The sequence below is a fragment of the Ictidomys tridecemlineatus genome, chromosome 4, assembly GCF_052094955.1.
Source record: "Ictidomys tridecemlineatus isolate mIctTri1 chromosome 4, mIctTri1.hap1, whole genome shotgun sequence".
NCBI lineage: Eukaryota > Metazoa > Chordata > Mammalia > Rodentia > Sciuridae > Ictidomys > Ictidomys tridecemlineatus.
Window position 1 is genome coordinate 162,108,795 of NC_135480.1, and position 18,955 is coordinate 162,127,749.

General features: G+C 35.5%; 1 protein-coding gene across 8 annotated transcripts in view; it reads left to right on the plus strand.

Moving 5' to 3' along the window:
• The window catches only part of Focad (focadhesin), a 281,898-nt gene that overhangs the window by 63,215 nt on the left and 199,728 nt on the right, over positions 1-18,955 (plus strand). For 5 of the 8 annotated variants that reach the window (XM_021733689.3, XM_078047698.1, XM_078047697.1 and 2 more), the window contains 3 exons: positions 6,106-6,310; positions 9,555-9,764; positions 18,530-18,617. In XM_021733689.3, coding sequence (XP_021589364.1) covers positions 6,106-6,310; positions 9,555-9,764; positions 18,530-18,617 — 503 coding nt within the window. Of the gene's footprint in view, positions 1-953; positions 1,085-6,105; positions 6,311-9,554; positions 9,765-18,529; positions 18,618-18,955 lie in introns of those variants that run through there. The other 3 variants (XM_005335907.5, XM_078047696.1, XM_040285852.2) reach the window with 2 other exon arrangements.

The window sequence follows — 18,955 nt, forward strand, 5'->3', positions numbered from 1 at the left end:
AGTTACCTTCACCACACCAGCTACATTCATATATATATATATATATTTTTGCTCTTGAAGGTTTTATAGCATCCTATAAATACAGTTTCTTAGAACACCATTTCTGAGTCCATAATTTCAATTTCAGATGGGATTTCTAGGAGGGATATATTGCTGCAGGAGGTTTTAAAGAGATACAGGTAATCTTGTATTTTATCCATTTTGGGCTGCTAAAACCAAATGCTATAGACTTGGTGGCTTATAAACAGCAAACACAGTTCTGGAGGCTGAGAAATTCAAGATCAGGGTGCTGACAGATTGGATGTCTGGTGAGGTCTGCTTTTTGGTTCTCAAGGGTCTGTCATTTCACTTTGTCCCCACAAGGTGGAAAGAGCCAGGAACATCTCTTAAGCCTGTTTTGTAAGAATGCTGATCCCATCCCAAATGACTTAATCTCCTTGCAAAAGTGCCCTAATACCACCACTAGGGGTTTAGGATTTCAATGTGTGAATTTTGGGTAGGACAGAAATATTCAGTTGATAACTATACTCAGTTGCCAGTGAGAGAAACTGAATACATTAGCTCAAAATGACATTATCCTTTTTTTTTCTTCACCTAGGTCAGATATTAATATTTTCTAAGTTGGCCATTGTTCAACTTTGTCAAAGATAAACAAACCCCTCAAATTTAGAAGCACATTTGTTTAGTGAAATTTCTTTTTGTTGCTAAATAAAGTGGTGCTTATGAAAAATGCTGCTGCTATCAAGTTTGTTAAATTAAGGTGGTTTTTAGGGTAATTCTTACAATGAATTTCCTTTCTAATGCTTTAGTCATCGAATAGTACATTTACTGTTCGGTTATTTCCATCTCCAGGGAATATTGTGTTGGAACTGGGAAGTAGTTATGCTAATGAAATTTTTTTTTTGAGAGAATTTTTAATATTTATTTTTTAGTTCTCGGTGGACACAACATCTTTGTTGGTATGTGGTGCTGAGGATCGAACCTGGGCCGCACGCATGCCAGGCGAGCACGCTACTGCTTGAGCCACATCCCCAGCTCCGTATGCTAATGAAATTTGTTCAGATATCCATAAGGAAAAAGCATTGTTAGTTGACTTTGTTTTATTTATTGATAAGTTTCTATTGGCTCATTTCTTTTACTTACATTCCCAAGTGTTGGTAATCAATTGGAAGTTATAGATGACTGAAATTACTCTTTGCAAATAAATATAAATTGCCCCATTTCTGCTTTTGCATGCTGAGGTTATTCTTTGAAGAATGAAATTTATAATTCTGGTTGCATTTTTTAGTGAACTCTTAGTTTTCCGAGGTTTGATTTCTGCTTCCCATCCCACAATCAGTTAACTTTAAGTTGTTGTTTAGAAGGTGATACAGGTAGGTTGGTAATTGAATAAGAATATGAGTAGAGTGATTCAAACTATGGGAAGGAGGCAAAATGTTGTGAAGATTGATAGCCTGAATTCTAGATCATTCTGTGTTAACAATTATTGACCAAGCTAGCTAGCTAGCTATTTGTTTATTTTTAATAGTGTTTAGATGGATGTTCTGAAATGTCACTATGTCTTCATGCTAGGATTTTTTTTTTTTTTTGTACCAGGGATTGAACCCAGGGGCAGATAATCACTAAGCAACATTCCAGCCCACTTTTATATTTTGAGATAGGGTCTCACTAAGTTGCTCAGGGCCTTGCTAAGTTGCTGAAGCTGGCTTTGAACTTGTAGTTCTCCTGCTTCAGCCTCTTGAGCCGCTAGGATTGCAGGTGTGTGCCACTGTACCTGCCTTCATGCTGGACTTTTGGGGGCATTATTTTATAATTAAGTTTTGCATTCATTTATTGAAGACATTTCCTTTAGTGGTGAACAGAAATAGAAAAGATTCATGCAGATATGAGATGCATCATGGTTCACATTTTAAACATTCTTAAATCACTTGGGGACTATAGGATGTCTTTGTTTTTATTACTTTCCCTTTTCTCTTTAAGTCTTGGCAATTTCATATCTCATTGAAGTGATAGTTAATCATCAGATACCACACAGGAAATGCAGAATACAAAATCAGAACAGGTTAAACTAAGGAAATTTTAAATAGTGCATTGTCCTTATGGAAGAGCGACATCATGGTCCCCTTGATGTCAAATCACAATGACATCTTGGAAATATATATTTTTATATGAACATTGCATTTCCCCCTTAGCATTTCAAAGTAGAAAAAAACCATTAAGTTATCTGTAGATGCCATTGACACCTGAAGAGTGTTTATTCTTTGGGGAATACTATATTAAAGATGGGGAAGCAATGTTTCTCAAATCTTTTTTTGAAACTGATCTTCATATTCCAATCCAGGTTCCCATATGATATCATCTGACTCCTTCATTTATGAAGCTTGTTTTTTTTTCTAAAAAAAAAAATTGTAGTTGTGTATAGGCAGCATGCCTTTATTTTATTTATTTTGTGTGGTGCTAAGGCTAGAACCTAGTGCCTCACACATACTAGGCAAGCGCTCTACCACTGAACTACAGCCTCAGCCCCTAGTTTTTCACTTTTGTGAAGTGAATGGTGTGATAAATGTTTTTGTAATGATTATGAACTCAAAAAGTCTTTTCATTTTATAGATTAAGTATTTGTGAAATAATAATAAAAATTCTTCAGACTGTGAGATCCATGAGAATAGGGAGTTTATCTAATTTTGTTTTTTGCTTTTTGTTCCCTAGCACATAGATGAAGTATACTGTAGGTGGTCCATGCATTTTGCCAAGTGAACAAATTAATGAATAAAAATTATTGATTTGGTAAATTTAAAATATCTATTAATGATGTTGTTAAATCATGTTGCTGTGAAATGTATGGTATTATCTAATTATGTTGTCAAGAATAATTTGAATGCCATTTCTTCCCTGAAGTAATTACATTCTTTTGTCAGTTTTCTCTTACTGTCCTCTAGTTCAAGAACATTACTGATTGTCCTTGTTAGACCATATGGTTCTTAGGAATAGATAATGACCAGTTTAACTTTATCTTACCTAATAATTTATTATGCATAATACAGAAAACATTAAAATTATATTTAATCAAAGCATGCTAATTGGAAAACTACTGTATAACTTAGTGTAATTGAATTAACTAATTAATTGCATATCACTTTGAAGACTATATATATATATATATATAGTCTATATATATATATATATAGTTATTGGTTATATAGCAGTAAATAAGAATCCATGGTCCATGTCCTTATTTGGCTAACAGTTTGTTTCAGGATATAGATATTAAATACCTAAAGATGATAAAGTCATTGTGCAATGGAAGTACATAATGGGGACCTGGGGCTGGGAATATATAGAGAGCTCTGTCAGTAGAGTGCTTGCCTTGCATGCACAAGGCCCTGGGTTCAATCTCCAGAAACAACAACAAAAGAATCATAATGGGGACCTGACCAAGACTGTCTGTCAGAAAAGGGCCTCTGAAAGTCACTATAAAACAGAACTGAAGGGTAATAGAAATTAGCCAGGGTGTGTGTTCGGGGAAGAATAGGAGGAAAATGAGAATATAATAGGGAGAGGGAAGAACAAGGCAGAAAAGCCCAGACAGCTTGATTGAAGATTTGAATATATATATTGTATAATGAGTTCAATGGGGAGCAAAGAAATGAAGGTGGAAAGATAAGCAGAAATCAGATTATAGAGGGATTGTGAATTGGGATAAATATTGGGCAGACTATTTTAATTTAATGACATAATTAGATTTTTATTTTTGAAGGTCATTCTCACATATGAATTAGGAATTATTGGGATACAATAAGATCTAAATAGATAGGAAAGATATGTAAAAAGGTATATAGAGCCCCCCTCTTTTGAGTGGGAAATGTTTAAAGGGAGAATTTTGACAATTACTTCATTCTCCCTCTCAGTTTCTGTATCTGTGTGAGGGGGTAATGTTTTTATTTTATAGGGTTGTGGTAAAGATTAAATGAATATAAAGACTTAAAGTGCAATAATTTGCACATCATAAATGTTCATGATTACAGCAACACTTCCAACCCCTGCTTATCCTCAGTGGGGATGGTATTTGAAGACTGTTGGTGGATACCTGAAACTGTGCCTAGTACTGAAGCCTATATATACACTATGTTTTCCCCTATCCGGTATTCATTTTGTATTACAATACTAAAATACCTGAGGCTGGATAACTGTAAAGAGGCTTATTAACTCACAGTTCTGAAGGTTCAAGAGCATGGTATTGGTTTCTGCTAGGCTCTGTGAAAGGCTTCATGGAGGATAGTGTCATGATGACAGGAGCAGGTGAGAGAAAAAGCACATTTTTACATAGGAATCCAGAAAGGGATTCAGGCAACAGCTCAGGCTTTTATAATAACTTGCTGTTGATAACTAACTCTGGGGTTCCATGAGAACTACCTTCCTCTCTTCTGAAGGCAATATCTCCAGTGGACTAAGGGCATTTCACTAGATTTTTACCTCTCAAAGGTCCCACATCTCTATACCACTAAACTGAGGACCCAGCCTCCAACACATGAATCCTTGGAGGACAAACCACATCATAGCAACATACGTACCTATGCTAAAATTTAATGTATAAATTAGGTGTGCAATATGGGTTTAACAAGAACATAGCTGGTCAGGGTGGCATGTTTTTGTAGTCCCTGCTACTTAGGAGGCTGAGGCAGGAGGATTGCTTGAGCTTAGGAGTTCAAGGTCAGCCTAGGTAACATAACAAGAAACTCTTCAGTTAAAGAGAAAATAAAGATTAAAAGATTAGCAATAATAAATTTATTATGAATCTTAGCAAATGCAGCATATGATTTTCCCCCCTTTATTAAGTTAAGTGTTCAGTTAAAGGAAGCACTTGATGACTTCTTTACATATCTAAATTTCCAGCATTACTACTCTTGTGTTTTGTTACTATTATTAAGTAAAGGTCATCAGCACACAAGCATTGAGATCCATGAGCAGTTGACCTGATAGCTAAGATAACTATTAAGTGATTATTGGTGAATGTCATATGCAACATTTACATGCTGAATAAAGGATGATTCATGTCCTGGGAGGAACAGAGTGGGATAGTGTGAAATATTGTCAGGCAACTCAGAACAGTGTGTGGCTTCTAACTTATGAGTTGTTTCTGGAATTTTCCATTTAATATTTTCAGACTGGTTGAGGGTAACTGGAACTACAGAAAGCAAATTTGTAGATAAGTACTGTAAATGTTAGCTGTCATTGGAATCATTTTAGGATGGTTGTATGGATATATTTTATGTAGATCTTCACCTGCAGAGTTTTCCCAAAACCACTTGCCTCTTATTATCAACTGTTTTCTATTTCTTTTTTTGCCATTGTGACTAAAAGATCTGACAAGAACAATTTTAGAGGAGGAAATGTTTATTTGGGGTTCACTGTTTGAGTCCATAAACAGCCAGCTCCACTGCTCTGGGCCCAAGGTGAAGCAGAACATCATAGCAGAGAAAAGCAGCTCAGGATGTGACAATCAGGAAGGGGAGAGAGAGAGAGCGTGAGTGCGTGAGAGTCCCCTACTCACCAGGGATGAAATATACACCCCAGAGGCATGCCCTGAGTGACCCATCCTGTCCAGCCATGCCCATCTCCCTATAGTCACTACTTACTTAATCCATTCAAGCAGATGAATGCATTGACTAAGTTAAGGCTGTCACAGTCCAATCATTTCACCTAATTTTCTTGCATTGTCTAAACACATGAGCTTTTGGGGAACATCTCATATCTAAATCATAATAGTCATACTGGAGAGTAGATTCTCACTTTTATAATATTAAAAAGTTTCTCAGATGATTCTATTGTTCACAGAAACTGATTCTGGAGATGTAGATACAATTCTAATATGCAAAACAGACTCCTACTCCTGGGCAACTGCCTCATGGTCTTCCAGTCTTGTCATTTCACTCAGTGTGCAAAGAACTGTTTGGCATAGATCTAATTAAGTCATAGTGGAATGAAAGAAGAAAAATTACACTTGCTGGCTTGGTAGTTTGATATGTCATGAACTATAAACTGATACATGCTAGTATTCTTGTAGTATATTTAACTCACATGGCTACTGCATTACATAATTTGCAGGTCACAAGTTTCATGTGTCCAAATAATGGCACCATTTCTAAGGTATTTATATTGTGAACCATCCCAGTCACAAGAATATGCTAAACTCCGACTAGCCCTGCTAAAAGTCTTACTTCAACCTCGGGTTCTGTGTGATGAAGCACAGCCATCAATATTGGAACAACAGATACTTCAGCTGTGTTGTGACATGATTCCGTGTTTGCAGGTAAGGTCTTTCTTCTTCTTTCCCTAATGTGGAATCAGTACCAGTAAGTGTTGACTAGTATTATCAATGTGTAAAGTAGTTGTAGATCCTATGTGATTTGGTGAACTTGGAGACAGTTCTGGTTCTAGAAATGCTTGCAGTCTTTTGCAGAAGATGGAGGAACCATATCTACATTTAATGTTAACATATGCTATGTTCACTAAATTCATGGAAATATAAATCGTCACAGTCTCTTTTGGTATTAGTAGGAATGAAAACTTTATTTAAGAAAGACTTATCCAGAAAAAGATTTTGAGTTGAGTTTCTCTTGTGCTAGACACTAGGAGAGGTACAAGAAAATTAAAAAACAAAAACCTTTGTGCAAGTTTATAGAAAAATTGAGTCTTTGGGATGGATACTACTCTGAGGATGCAAATCTTGGCCAACTGAGTGCTAGATTCCAGTGTCCACCTTTCCTCTTATGGCATATGTCGTGGCCCTGATGGATGCTGCTCTTGAAAAATCCACTGTATAATGAATGAATGAATGAATGAATGAATGAAGACAAGTATACAAATTCTTATAATTGAAAGTAGATGATTGAAAGGTGTTCATAGGGTGTGGATAAATGTTGAGGGAGGTCATGGGGGAGAGAAATTTGAACTGTTACTATAAGAGCAGATTTTAAAAAATTATAGTTGCCAGTGTGTTGTGATTTTAGTGTAGGAATTCATTTATCAGGCTGCCCCATCCCGTAATCGAGGTTAGCCCTTTGCCTGGAATTGGAGCACCATGCTGCTCCGTTGGAGGGAATCTGTGAATGTATTTCAAAATGATCACTTGAGGTCACAGATGACCTGATTTAAGTTTGTGTAAGCAAGGAGTGACTAGACTGCATCTTTCCTTTGTGACTCATAAATAGGCTTTTCTTGTAATCAAGGCAGAGAAAAGTTAATTAAAATGAATTCTCCTGTGGCTTTTGTAAAGCCTTTTTTTTTTTTTTTTTTTTTTTTTTTTTTGTGTGTGTGTGTGCAGGCAATAAAGCATTGTATAGGCAGAATGTCCTGAACTAGGGTACATCCCCTCCTCCCACCATGCCTACATTATCTTGTTCTGTGCTTTTTGGTAAATGTTCATCTTCATCTTCATGAAAAGCTTAAATACTGGTAGAAATGAGCTCTTTCAAATATTTCTGGGAATATTTGGCTTGCTAATGTAATTGAGATACATGTAAGGAGAAAGGAAGCATCATTTGGAACTAGTGACATAATTTTCATCACTGAACAAATAGCTTTATTATAAAAAAAATTGAGAGAAAGAAGGGGCTTTATAGCTAGCAAAATCCAGTTCCTCACTCATTACAGTTATTTCTGATTTTTCTTAAAAGATGACCATCTCATGACTGATTGGATATTATAGTGACAAACATGCTATTTTGTAAGATACCCCCCTTTTAAGCAAGTTCTTCTTTGACCTTAATTAAAAAACAAAAACAAAAACTTAACCATTAGTCTCTGTTGTTCCCCATAATAGACAAAATAAGCTTTTAAAAAGACCATCTGCATCCTATCTTGTTTTCTTCTCTTCCTTTTCCCTTTCCTCCCTTCTCTCTTGTCTTCATTACTTCACTTTGTCATATGAAATGATTTCCAGACTTTTCATTCTCCTTTGCCATTAATTCTCTAGTTTATTGGTGCTCAGAATGTGCCACTGTGAAATATGCTCAGAGCAGAATACTGTGCTGTGCTGTAGGTACGATCCAACCCATATGCAGTGGGGTGGAGTCACATTTAAATTAATATTTAAGAAATAGCCATGCCATCCTTTGAGAATGTGGTCAGTGAACCTCCTATTTATTTTTCTTCTCATAACAATTACTCTTCTGTTTTATATTTGTGGAATTGTCCTTTTAATTTTTATTGTGACTCTTGTCATCATATTATCTATGATCTATTTCTACATAATTTTGATGTAATGTTCTGTCTTTAAGAATTTTGATAATGCTCAAATTGGGAGGGCCTTTAATGCTAATTTGCTGAGGTTTTCTTCTGAATATTTTTTTGAATTGTGGGACGTTCCAAATGTGCACAAAAAAGGCACTGAAGAAAATGTACTATCAAATAAACATTAGACTTTCTATTAAATCCATCTCTTTCCTTAGTGATCCTTGAACTTTTCTACTCTGCAAAAAATAAAGTCCCTGAAAATAAAGAAAGATGCTCAAAATTATCTACTGGACACACGCACACACACACACACTCTCTCTCTCTCTCTCTCTCTCTCTCTCTATATATATATATATATATACATATATATATATATATGTATATATATATATATGTATATAAATTTAATAACAATATTTTCTGCCATTTTTTCTTTTGATCTTTTACTATCTATTTTTCATTTTTGCTAGGCACTAATTTTTATGTGTGTGTCTAACTTACAGCAATTTGGGGTTGTATTGGTGGTAACTGCTAGTCAAAGGTATAGCTGGTCCACTGTAAGCTTTCCTCTTGATGAAGTTAACAGACACAAGGATCCTGATTGAAGCAGATGGTTCATCGTTTGTAATCTCTGGGAAATGCCAGTATGTCTGTGAGCAGGACACATCTTTAAAACCAACTCCAAAATTTTGTTCAGAGCATCTGGGTTTGAATTGAATTGGTATTTTCAAGAGTACCCAAGTCTTTCTTATCTAATACATTAGCCTGTTGAGAAGACATCCTATCATTTAAATATGGTCTTTTATTACAACTTCCCAATATGGACATGAGGCTTTTGGCTACGGTTGTTTGAGCTAATATCTTGCAGATGTAGGGCTTACTAGTGCATTAGAATGAAATTCTCATCCTTACCCCAGGTCTCTGTGTTGGAACTGTAAGAAGGAGACTTTACTTAAGAGAATTGAAAACCAGCTTTTAATTTCCCTCAACATTTTTTCACCACTTCCCTTGGCACTCATATAATTTGTCTAAAGACATCTGTACTCAGAGAAGCTAGAAAAATAAATGAAAAGAATTCGTGCCAGGCAGCAATAACAAAAACAGTAGCAAATTTTATTTTAGTTAGTGGCAAAAGGAGGGGGGACAGTGTTGTGTGTTTTAACACTGATTGAGTTATTTCGCTTACTTCATCTCCTTTATGTCTTCATAGGTTTAGAGAAAACTATTTTGTTAAAAATTTCTTGCATAGCTTTAACATCATCCTGTGATGTGTTTATCATTTTAATGATATATGTGTTATATGTAATATCTTTTATAAGCAGATAAAAGATCTGATACAGACAACAGAAGTGATGCTGTTTATTGAGGAATTATATTTAAGTCTTTTGCGTCATCCTGTTTTCTGGAAAATTCAGCTGAGCCAGCTGACGCTGCAGTTGCTGTGTATCTGTGAAGTCAGCTTAAAGATAACTGGGGAATGCTCATCTTTAATTCAGCTTTTAGACCACAGTGTTGAACTTCTGAAGGAGGTAAGAATAGCAAGAAAATATAATGTGTCAGTTATCACTTAACTGGGTTGTGCTGCTCATTTAGTTTATTGCATAGTAGAGGTGATTTGATCTAATGTAATTAGATCATACTAATGTACTACTGTTTTTTTTATAAAAATGAATCATTAAATACTCTTTGGAGCATTAGTGAAGGATCTACTACTGTGATATTTATTTATTCATATATTGAAAATCACTATTGGACAAACCCTATGAAATACATAATTAAACAAATACATTTTGTGACCTCAAGGGACTTATAAGCATGTAAATAACTATTTTAGTACCATAAGATAAATGTTTTTAGGCGAGTATATTTATAGTGCACTGGGAGCATGGTTTAAGGGAGGTAAGGCATGGACTGAGATTTGAAGACTGAAGAGGAGTTAAGTACAATCCAGAGGTTGGGAAGGGCATTCCAGCTGGGAAATCAGCATGTGCTTAAACACAGAGGCCTGGAGAGCATGCAGGCGTGACCTCTTCAGCAAACAAGCGCATTGATTTGAGGATTGTTGAAGGATTAAGGTGAGGAAGATAAAGTTGGGCCCTCTCCTATGACATACAGATGAGTTTTCATTTTATCTTTCAGGTAATGGCATGCTACTGAGGACCTTTCATCAGAGAGGCACCTTCATTTTTTTTTTGTGTGTGTGTAGAAGATCATTCTAGTGGGAGAGTTGGGAGCATTTTAGATAGAGAATACTAACAGGGCAGGAAGTAAGGCAGCTGTCTTAGGACAAAATACGACAGACTGGGTGACTTAAACAACAGAAACTTATTTCTCATAGTTCTGGGGGCTAGGAAGCCCACATCAGGGTGGTGGCAATTAGGTCCCTTGAGAGTGCTCTCTTCCTCATTTGCAGATGGCTGTCTATTTTCAGGGTCCTCACATGTTGAGATGGGTTATGAGCTCTCTGGTTTCTCTTCTTATGGAGACACTAGTCCTATTGGATTAGGGATCCATCATTATCAATTCATTAAATCATATCTGTCTCCTTACTCCAGATGATATTTACTTTAGGGGCTGGGGTCTCGACATCAATTTTGAGGGGATGTAATTCAGCCCATAGCAAAGATCAAATTAGGGAATGGAACAGGGAAAGAGAACCATGAAGAGGATATGGTAAGGCTTTGTGGTTGATTAGATGGCTAGAAAGAAGGCCTTTGATAGAGTGGCATCCTTCTATTTTGGGCTTCTGGATGAAGCCATTCACTTTGAGAAATGGAAGCAAATGTTGGAGGGAAGTGCCGCAGTCTGGCTGGGCACAATTCAGGAGCCACTTGTCAAAAGAAACGAACTTTATTTTTAGAACACACACACCACACCACACAGCTCCTCAGGAAAAACCCTCAGAGCCCAACTGCCACCACCGGCTTCTCACAAGCCTCTCCACCTCCCCCACTCCTCCTGCTCTTGAGGCCGATTGGCTGGGTCGTGTGGGCAGAGCCAAAAAAAAGTCTCCCAATGAGCAGCTCTGTGGTCTGAAAGGGCGGGGGAACAGCCCAAAGAACATCACCGCAGAGGAGCCAATCAGCTAGAAGTTGCTGGGGCTGCTGTGAGCCAATCATCAGCTGGCAGCTGGAAGTTTGCTGGGGCCCCTTCGGCTGTGGCTCTCAAAAGGGAAGATAATTAATTTGGTTTTAGACATGCTTGGTTTGGCGTGTGCATGGATCATGGGTTGTTGATACATTGTTTGAAACCCAGAATAGAGGCCTAGGCTAAAGGTATAGATTTGTAGACATCTGTGGGGAGGGCTTGGGATGGAACTCCAGGGTTGTTGATATTTGAAGTGTACTGATAAAGGGGAGTCAGAGAAAGTAGGACTAGAAGAATTGTAAGATAAGCAGAAGAAACAGATGTCATGAAAATCAAGGGAAGGAATATCTCTGTCAGGGGAGAATGGTCAACAGCATTATGTGTAATGAAGAGGTGATAATATCTAAGGGACATAAAGTATTCTGAGAATGCAGCAAATAAAAATACGACAGACTGGGTGACTTAAACAACAGAAACTTATTTATCCATTGTTCACATTGGCAAAGTGATTTCAGCTGAATGATAGTGGTGGGAATAATTGGAATAGGGGAGTGCATGGCAGGTGAGGAAATAGTGAATGTTGATTTTTGGTGCAAAATAGGAGTCAAGGAAAGCTCAAGTAAGTCATCTGTCAATCTTATGATTAGAATGGTTTCATATATACTGAGATGCAAGATAATATATTTTGTGTAATTATTATATATATTATATAAAATGCTATATATTTGGGGCTGGGGTTGTGGCTCAGTGGTAGAGCGCTCACCTAGTGCTTGTGAGGCCCTGGGTTCGATCCTCAGCATCACATAAAAATAAATAAATAAAGGTGTTGTGTCCAACTACATTTATTTTGGCATTTATTATATATCATCCTTGCTGTGGGCTGAATTACATCCCCTCAAAATTTTGTTGAGACTTCAACCCCTAAAACAGCTATTATTTGTAGTAAGGAGGCAGTTATGATTTAATGAATTCATAATGGTGGATCCCTAATCTAAATCTATTAAATCTATTAAGATGTATAAATACATCTATCTATAATATATAATATATTGCTTATAGTAGGTATAATTATATAATAAACATGAGAAACATGAATAAACAATTTAAAAATATCAAATTTATTTTTTCTTTATATAAAACAGCGGAATGCATTATAATTCTTATTACACATATAGAGCACAATTTTTCTCATCTCTGATTGTATATACAATATACTCACACCATTCGTGTCTTCATACATGTACTTTGGATAATAATGATCATCCCATTTCACTATCATTTCTAGCCCCCATGCCCTCTCTCTTCCCCTCCAACCCCTCTGCCCTATCTAGAGTTCATCTATTTTATGGACAATTATTTTATGGATGAATTACCATTCCTATGGATTTAGTATTCTTAGGTCAACCTCATGCTATTCCTGTGTACTTGTACTAGATTCTTGTGAGTAGTAGTCATAATTATCATTTATAATTTCAGAGTTTAGTCCCTTTTAACATCATTGTTTTATCATATATCTCTCCATAGCTTGTATTTATTAAGCAGCTACCTATGATAAACTGTTCTAGTGAATAGTTAAAAACAGACAAGACTCATGAAATTCATACTTCAGACGGTTCCAACTAGTGTCCAGTTTATCAGAAGTAGGTCTGAGCAAGGCCCAAGCATCTGCATTTTAAACTTCCACCATTAGGTAATTTTTATATTTTCATATACAAAGCAAACACCCTTGTAGCCATCAAAGAAATCAAAAAATAGAACCTGCTGGCCACCCCAGAAGTTCTCCAGAAGCCTATTCCTAAGCACAAATTCCTGCTTCCTCTGACAGTCATGAATTATCTACAGTCATTCTTTTCCTGTGTGTTGTTAGTCTTATCTAAGTACATATCTCTAAATACTGTAATATGGTTTTGGGGTGAGTGGGTGTATGTGTTTGTAAAATCTGTCCTTTAGATGGCTTTTAAATTAAAGGCAGTCCCCTTTTATTCCTTCCTCACTTGTTTTTCTCCTTATGCTTTATGTATGGAAAACCTGGCTTGTATGAGCTGCAGAGTTTTCTACATTCTAGATTTTGCTGATTATATCTTCATAAGGCACTTTAACATGTTTCTCTGTTCAGAGATAGTTAGCTCTATTTGTGGGGGAAAAGGTACACTTGTACATTATTGGTGGGACTGTAGAGTACTATAACCACTCTGGAAAGCAGTATGGAGATTCCTCAAAAAACTAGAGATGGAACCCATCTGACACAGCTTCCCACTCCTTTTTCCCCAAAGATCTAAAATCGACATATTGTGGCAACACAGTCACATTCATGTTTATAACAGCACAATTCACAATAGCTAAATTACAGAATCAACCCAGATGTCTGTCTTTGGATGGATAGATTAAGAAATTTGATATATACATACATACATACATACACACACACACACACACACACACACACACACAAAATGGAGTTCTACTCAGTCATAAAGAAGAATGAAATTATGGCATTTGTTGGTCAATGGATGGAAATGGAGAATATAATAAGTGAAATAAGCCAAATTCAAAAAGTTGAATATTTTCTTTTTTTAAATTATTTTTCCTCAAAAGAAATTAAAAAAAAATTTTTAGTTGTAGGTAGACACAATACCTTTATGTTGTGCTGAGGATCGAACATAGTGCCTTACCCACACCAGGCAAGTGCTCTACCTCTGAGCCACAACCCTAGCCCTGAATGTTTTATATGTGGAAGCTAGAGTAAAATAAAGAGAAGGGGGAAGAAAGGATAGGCTATCATAAAGATAAAGGAGGACCAGTAATGAAGAAGATTGAGAGTCAGAGTGGAGGCAATACAGAATGAATTGTTAAAAAATCATGTTGTATGCATATATAAATATAGCACAGAGAATTTCACCTTTATGCATAAGTAAAAAGAACCAATTAAATATAAATTAATGAGCAAAAGGAAGTCTAGTAGAGTAGAAAAAGGAGAAGGGGGAAGAGGGTAAAGGATAATGGGAGGAAAAATTGAGGGCTTATGAACTGAAATTGAATTCCATGCATGTATGGGTTTGTCAGGATGTGACCTAACTACTATGTATAACTAAAGCTCTAATTTAGAAGAAAAAGAAGAAAAAAACTAGCTCTAGAGGCTTAATCAGATTCATAATGACTTATTTTGCATCCAAGACTATGGGGTGGTGTGTCCTTTCATCAAGGGATGCATAATGTGTGTTGCTTTTCTTTTTATAATGTTAGTAGCTATAGATAATCACTGCTTAGTTCCATTAATTCATTGGGAATTGCAGAAATGATTATTTTCTTTCTTATTAGCTGGAATGCTTCTTTAAAAGGAAACTCCCTCAACTACTGTTTGATTATCTAGTGGTAGAGTTTGTATAGGAAATGCAGGATAAATACATGACTCTTCCCCTTTCCCTTTATTTACCGATTTCTAGACATATCATTATGAACTTAGAAATTTCAACATATTTATTGTGTTTCAATCTACGGAGGATATTGAAAAAAAATAGGATAATTTCAACTTCACAAGGGACAATATCTCCCTTGTGAAGTTGAAATTATCCTATTTTTGGCCAACAGGAATCTCTTCAAGTTGGCTCTTGAGTTCAATTAAAAATTTTTTTTTGTTACCTAGAATTATAGAATATTAATTTCATTTACAGCAATAAAAAGGAGAGAATGTCTGTGAGAGAAGGTCATATTTATGTTCTCTCTGTTTTGCTCAATATTTTAACAATTTTAGAGGGAGTAACAATGAGTAGAACTGTTGAAATATTTTGTTTTGAAAGCTTCTTGCTACTCACTCTTATGTCAATGTTCCTGAGGTCAAAAAATGAAGGAAAATTAATGAAAACACCATATTCTTTAAGGCCTAAATGCATACTAACTTGAAGTAAAATGAAGTAGAGTTAAGCACTTACTATGTATTTTGAGATTATATGTATGTTCCTGTTCCTTTGGGTATCAATGACTATTACTTTAGCTTTTTTTCCTTTAGCCGAAGTATTACTTTAGCTTTTTTTCCTTTGTTCTTTCTACTATTAAGTTAGAGACATATCATTGTATACTACATTAATTTATTTCTTAGATTGTATTAGTATTGGCAGAGTTGGGCTTAGTTGAGCTAGTAGTTGATCAATTTGAATGATATTATATGGTTCGTTACATTTCAAACAAAATAAATGTACTCAGATCAACAAAATTAAGCAAACATGATACTGATTGCGATGAAATGGATAGTTTTCAAAGTGAAGGACGGGTGAAATAAACATTCTGGTTTCAGAAAGTCTAGCAACAAGGGGTTTCTAAGACACCACCATCAGTTTACACAGTTCCAACCACCTTTCTTTATTATGTGTCTCAGTTTAAGGATCATTTTCCTAGGAAAAATGATCTGTTCAGTCTGGCTTGGCTCAGTCAGTTCCACCAGAGGACGGGGTGGGTAGTAAAGCTGTGGCTCTGGGATTGCTGGGGTTGTGCTGCCTTCCTCATTGTGTCTGTCACAGGATGTAGATTTTCTTACATCAAGTTTTCACTTTCTTTTAAAATAGTTTTCCATGACCAGACTACACATGTCAAGAGAAAGGAGACTGTTTTGTTTACAGTAGTGTTTCGGCAGCCAGCATTTGTAACTAGTGCCTAGTTCAGAAAAGGAGTTCAGTGATATCTTTTACTTGAATTGAGGACAGAAAGTTTGGAGTCCAGGTGTTTTCTGACATTAAGAATCCTCTAACATCTGTGGCTAGATATGGAGGCCTTTGCTCCTCTTTTGTATTTCCTATCTCTGTATGGGTTCTGTGGTAACCTCAGTTCCTCTAAAGGCAAAAGCAGAGCCTGAGTGATCACAAAAGCTTATGTGGCTGGAGTTCATTTGCAAATGTGATCACAGGAAGCAGGTGGGAAAGAGACAAGATGAGTGAATGGTGGAAGGTCAAGGCAATATGAGAAATGCCAAATAGGACATTGCTACAAGCAACCAGTCACTCCGTTCCACAGAATATTCTAAGAAGCCCTGTGAGAAATGTCTTAGAATCCTCTAGATGTATCCAGAATAAGGGAAAAAGCATTTATCCATGGGGTCCTATTGCCAATTTGTCAAGCCTTGCTCTATGGGACTTGAACCTGCTGTTCTGGAGCAGGAAGCAAAGAGGTGTGCTGTGCACATCAGGGGAGTAGCCTCAGGTTGCACCTGTGCAGAGCCAGTTACTATAGTAGTACCTGGAGGCCTAGAAATGGAACAGGGTTTATAAAACGATCTCATTAAGTGCTACCATACTTCTGTGGTCATGATAAATCCATCAAACAAAAACCTTTTAACCTCTCAGAATTGTAATCAATTTAAGATTTATCTAGTCTAGGTCTCAACCATTGACTATTCCTTCTTTTAGATGTCTTCAGTCTCCAGCTCTTTTTCTTTCACTTTCTGCAGAGATCATTGTCACCCTTCTTAGAGAAGGTCATTGTCATTTATGACTGCATGCCTTTTAGTTCTACCTACTAAAATGTTTCAATTTTGTTTCAGAACCCTAAAATGCTACTTCGTGGCCCTTGCAGTGACAGCTGATATGAGAAAGGGTTTTCAGTGATAGCATTAGTAAACAGATATGCTTTTTTTTTTTCTGGTTTGCTTTAGTATATTGAACATCTTTCTAAAATAAACTATGAGAAAGCCATTCTAATTCAATGGAAGAGATGCTGAAGGATTCAAGATTAACATCCATTATTAGCACCATCTTAGCCTAGAGAGAACAGATATGCTTTTGTTTCTCTCTGATCTTCTTGAAAGCTAGTCATTTTGGAATTTAAGTAATCTTGCTGGCTTTTGTTGTATATGGATACATAGATATTGAAATTGAAAGAAATATGACAGATGATATATACTGTTTGATGTATTGTCTTAAAATGCATTTTTTAAATAGATGTTTTATTCCATTGTTCTCAACTGTATTTGAAAACTGGACCTATAAAGTTCTAAATATACAAATTAAAATATGCCTGGTGCTGTGGCACATACTTATAATCCCAGTGGTTTGGGCAGGAGGATTGTCAAGTTCAAAGCCAAAGGGACTAGGGATGTGGCTCTGTTGTTAAGTGCCCCTGAGTTCAATTCCTACTACCAAAAATCAAACGAAGAAACAAAAAACAAATTAGAATAAATTCCATTTACAAAAACTTAAAATTAATTTCCTTGTTTTTGCTGTTTGTTTTTTCCCCAGACTCCATAAACCAACATGTTAAAAGGTCTTCCATTTTGATTAATTTCACTTTTCAAATAGTAAAACTGAATTTAGGACATTTGTTAATTTGTTTCAGAATTGATAGCATCTCCAAGACTATACCTTTTGAGTGTATCAGACTAAATTGTATGCTATCAAGTTTTTTAAAATGTGTGGTTCTTCCTTACTTATTTTTATTTTACTTTTTGCCTGTCTTCATGATTCATAGGTACTTTGACTCCTTGGGTGCATCCGTAAAATTTCCAAAATGAAGTAATTTTAGCTGGGTCTTCTTTAGTTCTATTATATATTGTTTTCTTTATTTAGAAGCCTCAAATAATGTCACTTGCATTTTAATAGAACTTAATATGCATATCTTTTTCATTTTATTTATATTCTTGGTGAACTTAATGATTTTTGCTTCTATAGTTATTGCTTTGCTACATTTAAATATGCTTAATAAATTACTATAATTAAAAAATAATCTCTGCCTCCTTGGCACTAATATCTCTTTTATTATAATAGCATGATTTATTAAAATTTGTTTAATGTAATTCATTGTGGAAGTTATATGGTTGAATTATGTGAATTGGATAAGTAGAAAAATTGAATTCTTTTTCAGATGTGCAATGTTTCTAAATTCAGTATTTCTACTAATCTTTAATGGTTTCCAAAAATTGAGTGTGTTGAAGACTTGTCAATTTTGTTTTGTTAACACTTGTTATGTTAAAGAGCTTTCCCTCTGAATTATTTTGGTTTAGGCCTATTGCCCTTTGGCCATATGATATAACATTTTGAATTTATTTCTGACTGTGTGGCATTCACCATTATTTATCAGCATAGACTTGCATAAGAAATGTTATATAATAAATCTGCAGTTATTCATGTTAAATATACTATTTTTGGTTAAATGTTATGAAGCCATAGTTCTGGAAATTACTTTAACTCTTTCATTATCTTATTTATTTTATTTTATTTTTTAGGATTTTCCTGTTGAATTGGTCATAATTGGAATAGCTTTACTACTTCTACAGACTCCAGAAAGTCAGCAGAAACCAATCTTAAGTCTAGGTAATAGAATAAAATGTAAATATACCACGAGTGTTGGCAGGAGTTGATTGAACTGGATATAATGCTATCCTATGTATTTTGAGTTTCTATTCTGGAATTTTCCTAATCATTACCAAGTAGAATATATATATATATATATATTTCTCATCTTGTGTCAAATTTCATGTACCATAATTTACTCAATGTAATTGAGGCACATTAGGTTATTGTATAAATCATAGCAATGGCATTTATAAATGTATTAAAGAACATATTACTTTATTCACAGTTATACACCCAAATCTGAAACAGTAATGTAAAACCCTTGAAAGACAATAAGTGTTTAGCATGTTGTTTTT